Raw genomic sequence first — 5373 nt, 5'->3', positions numbered from 1 at the left:
ATCATTTCCGGGTTGTGTTTGTGCGGGATGGAATGCCTAGGGCGGGGGAAAATCTTGGCCATCAATAAATAAAAGATCTCAGAAGGACAACCTTGTGTGTCAAGGAGGAGGGGGTGGGTTGGTAGGGGTGGGTGCCCTCATAGCCGATGTAATTATAGTCCCTCGACGATGTCATGGCTCAACAAGAGTATGACAAGGCCTTGCAATTTTTTTGGCTGTTCAATATAGTCTACTCACAATTGTGAGTTTTGCTATTAAAAAAAAAACAAACAAAGATACCCCCTATGTCCCACCCTATGCATGCATGCAATAATATGCATAACACATCACCAGCACCTTACCTAAAAAATAAATTATCTCAAAGACTATTTGCAAACAATAACTTCAATCAAATCTCTCATCTTCCCCTCAGCATATGCATTTTTAAACACTAATTCAATAGGTGAGTGCTTGAAGTTATGTGAGACACAGGTGGTTATCAAGGTCAAAGAGTAAGTGTCGAGGCTTTTTAAGCACTTCCCGAGCTCTTAGGGAGAGGCCGTCTCCATTTCAATACCTTCTTCTTAGAGCTTCACATAGTGATACTGGTCAACGATGGCTCCTCCATCAGCCGATGTATCTAGGATCTGTTGAAGTGGTTATGGCTCGTCACGAGCATGGAAGGAATGTAATTGCTTTGGTTCTGTTAATATAATCTTGTCACATTGTGAGTTTTGCAAAAAAAAAAAAAAAAAAAAACATAGAAACTAGGATGGCAGACATGGAGAAAAGCTCAAGGATCAAAATGGTCATCGATTTAAACTAGGCATTGTGTATCCTTTTAAGGTGAATTTGGAGATTAATTTTCTTCCAAGGTTCAAAAATTCCATTTTTACAATTTCCTTCATGGTGTAACCCTTTCAAATGACAATCGAAATAGATATTTGAAATAGATTCTATTGCAGAGTTGAGGGATGGAGCCAGGAATACATTTTTCCTAACCAAAGAAAATAAGGGCAAGCTTAAATTTCTCCCGGTTTTTAGGTCAAAATTTAAAGCTTTTGCTGGCAATTACACTAAAATTTGTGAGTTTTCTTCAAGACAAGCTCAAAATCTAACTGGGATTTTAGGATTTAAACCGGTTAAAGTACACTGGACCCGGGTTTTTTCTAACACTGGATGGAGCACAGACTAGATAGAAATTTTTGGAAAACATATTCGATTAGCTCTATTCATACTTTTGAGGGGATGGTAGGAGAAAGTCACTCTTGTTGACATTTGCGTAGTGTTTAAGTTGATGAATAAAGTCATGTAGTGGTCAACGAGAACCTTTGGAAAATGAAAGCTTCATAAACCTCCATGCATTTGAGCCAAAATAGGTGTCCCCAATTTTGCAAAAGGGAGAATCTGGTGAGATGCTCTTCATATCTTTGAGGAGAAAAGAGGGAGGGAGGACACGTGTAGAGAGAGAGGATTATATTCTTGGCATGTCAACAGCAAAGGCCAGGGAGCAGGGATTGTTTTGGGTCGTCTGCGCAGAGAGGGGTGCATTGTGTAGGTTTCGTAGGGCCGGTTTCTTAGCTGAGGCATCACATTCATCAGCAACCCAGCTTTGACAAAAAGGACACGCCATTCTCAACAGTAACGTGTCACCAACAACAGGAGCAGAGTCTCTCTCTCTCTCTCTCTCTCTCTCTCTCTGGTTTCTCTGTGGCCAGAGATGCACCAATTGTCAAGATGATGATGGAAGGCTGTTGTGCAAGAAATGGGCTCCATTTTTTCTATATCTATCTCGTTTGCCTCGACGCTCTCGAACGGAAGTAGAGTGGATTGGAGGCGATGTGCAGAGCTGGAGGAGATCGTGTTCAGGAGGAGGCCAGGGTTGGGGCGGAAGGGGGCTCTGTCCTCACTCGCGACGGAGGTGCAAAGCACGCGTAGGAAGAGACAGGAGAAATGGAAGAGAGAGGGGAGAGACAGGGTGTTTTTGCTTGCCGAGCACGGGGGGGATCTGCCGAGATTCGGCTTAAACACAGCGTGTAGACCCAGTAGATCGGTAGCCATTAGACTTAAATTTAAAGGGTTCTCTTTTAAGAACAATATGGGAGCAAGTATTGGAGTACATATGGAAGCCAAAGATTCCGCAGCACATGAAGGTCTTTCTATGGAAGGTAATTTGGGGTGCTCTACTGACGGGGGTGATGGGGGTGAAGATTCAGGAGAGAGGAATTGGGTCAGATCGATGCTTGGGGTACAGGATGGCTAGAGAAGATCTGGCCCACCTATTCATGGACTGCCCAACTATTAAAGGCCTCGCAGGGAAAATATGCAAGTGGGTCCAAAGAATTAGGTTCTTCAAGACTGACCTATTCCGGGTTGCTCGTCCGACCATGGTTATGGTGTTGTCTTATGGCAGAGCCCGGCTTTGGCATGACACAAGATTTTGTGTATTTATTGCTCATCTTATGCTACTATGTTTCAAATCGGTGATAATCGGGGTTTTCTCAGGCCATGTTGGTTACCTGTGACAGGGGTGGCAGCTTGGTGGCACCCTATGAGGATTCTGCTGGTGATGGGGACAAGGGCCCTTCCCTCTCAGATGTATTGGTTTCTTTTTAGGTTTGATTGTAATGATCGATGTATAACAGGTTGTGGCTCCTTGTAAAAGCCATGACATTGATCTAGTGTGATGTGTGTCTTGTTGTTGGGATGCCATGGCTCATTTTGAGCATGGCTGTTGTTGTATTCTTTTTTTGGTTTATTCATATATATATCATTCACAATTGTGAGTACTGGAAAAAAAAAAAAAAGGGGACCATATTCTTTAGGGAGGACCAACAATTTTAAGAATAAAGAAGCAAAAAATTCCACACATCTGAGTACCTTGAATCCATGACAAAGTGTGATCCCATTGCCCTTTCGTCTCTTGATCCCCTTTTCTTGCCCGATCTTTGCTCGTTAGGTGATAGGCCTCTTACATATGTTGACGAGGGTTATTCTTCCTAGGTAAGCTCAGATGCTGCAGAGTCATCTTACATTATTCAGCCAACGAAGAATCATTATACGATGGAAAAAAACACACTCATGTTCATAGCAAATCAAAATGACAAACGTAGGGGATATCTTCCTAGGACAAGACAACCAATAGGGGGGGGGCACAACAAGCTGTAACACAAAAGTCCTTGCTATGAATGTGGAGGCAATAATTGGGCACGAGTTTATTCACACAAGGGTGAGTGCACAAAGATTTTTGGGTTTTGTGATGGTTTTGCGAAAGACCATTTACTTCCGAATTGCCCCAAAATCTTGAAAATAAAGGTAAGACGGCCATGAATTTCATTGAAGTTTTGCCTTGTTGGAGTGGATAAGAAATAGAGCCAATAGTTCCAATCAATGTGGTAACTAGGGCTGAGGCTCAAGAAGTTGTAAGAAATGTCATATCATATCATATCAAGGTTGTGTATGTGTATCATATCATATCATTAGGGAGGACCAACAATTTTAAGAATAAAGAAGCAAAAAATTCCACACATCTGAGTACGTTGAATCCATGACAAAGTGTGATCCCATTGCCCTTTTGGTCCCTTGATCTGCTTTTCTTGTCCAATCTTTGCTTGTTAGGTGATAGGCCTCTTACATATGCTGACGAGGTTTATTCTTCCTAGGTAAGCTGAGACGCTACAGAGTCATCTTACATTGTCCAGCCAACGAAGAATCATTATACGATGGAAAAAAACACACTCATGTTCATAGCAAATCAAAATTACAAACGTAGGGGATATCTTCATGGGACAAGACAACCAATGGGGGGGCACAACAAGCTGTAACACGCAAGTCCTTGATATGAATGTGGAGGCAATCGTTGAAAATCGTGAAAAGAAAAAAGAGACAAAAGAAAATGGCAAACAAACCAAAGCAGGTATGGCTACCAAAACAAAAACTCCGCAAATGCTTTGCACCTCAAAGAAACAACCACCATCAAAATCTCAAAACCCTCAATTAAGTTATACTTAGCAGTGGAAACCCATGTAGCCAAAAAAAACCTACTCCAACCCAATTATAAATGGATTCCAAAGTGCAAATCAACAAACGACACCTGAACTCAGTAAACTGGCAATGGAGACCAAAGCAACTAATATATCTCCACAACCAAAGTACAAGTGGGTATCAAAGCAAACACCAACCACCAATATCAAGACAACGATACTCAACAATCCAACAATCAAGGACATGATACACCATCTTCAAAAGCTTCTATTTGGACCTCATACTCTAGATAGAGCCTTGCTAGCAAAATCCATTGAACAACCAATTCACTCCCCGCATCTTGCATAGCATACTACTACCCCTTGCATCTTGTCCATTGGCATAATAAGAGCATATTACACGGCCTTGTAGAGACACTGGTAGCCTTATTGCAAGATCTTAAGTTGCAAGATGGTGATAATTTATGTATTTAGTGTATAAGGTGTGTTTTTTTGTTTAAAATTTTTCTTTTTAGTTTCTTATTATTAGATTTACCTCTTATCAGACATAATAATTAGTTGTATCGGCAATTTTTGATAGACATGATGCCTAGAGTGAGAATATGTATAAATGCGTGTGTGGAATAATTTGGCAATTTTTGGTCAACTAATAATAAATTTTAGTAATTTTCTTTTAGTTTTAGCTAATCATGATAAAAAATTGATAAAGTGAGCCATGAAACTCGAAATCAAGTTTTAAAAGCAAACACCCAATTAACAAAGCAAGAGCTTCAGGCATGTCAAGTTTGGAAGGATTTGGCACAAGACAAATTTTGGGCTAACTTATGACGGATGAAAATTGCAAAATTGAGGGTAATGAGTGATCGACCATCCAAATGATGAGCCGTTTGAGCCACTAGTGATATACCATAAAAAATCAGGGCAAGCAAGATAAGTATACACTTGGATTGGTCATCCATCTTGGAAAGATGTCGTAGAGTAAAAAGGGATCATCTACCCGCTAAGTAATATTGACTAATGACTAAGGCTTTATCTCTTCTACCTCATAGTCGAGGACGATTATGATTTCAAGAGAGAGGTAATGTCATAAAATCTAATATTTAACCAACCCAAATGATTTTCTCAAATTAAACTGACCATTTAATGTGGGAGAATAAACGGGACCAAGGGTTAAGATATAGACATGTGCTTATGGATCTATCTCAACATGGGGCCAATGGTAAAGGGGCCAAAATGAGAGATGGTCTATCAAAGAGCAAGGCTAACCAATGGAGTATAAAGACCTTAGGGTTAGCTTCATCGAAGACCTTCAATAGTAAGTGTAAGCTAGGGCTGAGCTTGAGATGGGAACCCCGCCCAAGCTTAAGGTGCTTGAGGTGCTTGTCGTGCTTGATGACTAAGGTGCTTGCGG

General features: G+C 40.9%; 1 protein-coding gene across 1 annotated transcript; it reads left to right on the top strand.

Annotated features, from left to right (window-relative positions):
* The first annotated feature begins 1504 nt into the window (after positions 1 to 1504).
* LOC147455385 (uncharacterized) lies at positions 1505 to 2759 on the top strand. Its single transcript, XM_086515246.1, has one exon. The coding sequence runs from the start codon at positions 1745 to 1747 to the stop codon at positions 2240 to 2242; it is 498 nt and encodes a 165-aa protein (XP_086371372.1). The 5' UTR covers positions 1505 to 1744; the 3' UTR covers positions 2243 to 2759.
* Positions 2760 to 5373: the final 2614 nt, after the last annotated feature.

The sequence above is a fragment of the Adiantum capillus-veneris genome, chromosome 6 (genome assembly GCF_014529385.1).
Source record: "Adiantum capillus-veneris isolate H3 chromosome 6, ASM1452938v2, whole genome shotgun sequence".
Classification (NCBI taxonomy): Eukaryota; Viridiplantae; Streptophyta; class Polypodiopsida; order Polypodiales; family Pteridaceae; genus Adiantum; species Adiantum capillus-veneris.
The sequence above is the reverse complement of the archived record's forward strand: the minus strand, read 5'-3'. Positions and strand labels throughout refer to the sequence as shown.

Coding starts and splice junctions, on each gene's coding strand:
- LOC147455385 (XM_086515246.1), top strand. CDS start 1,745: ATGGGCTCCATTTTTTCTATATCTATCTCGTTTGCCTCGACGCTCTCG.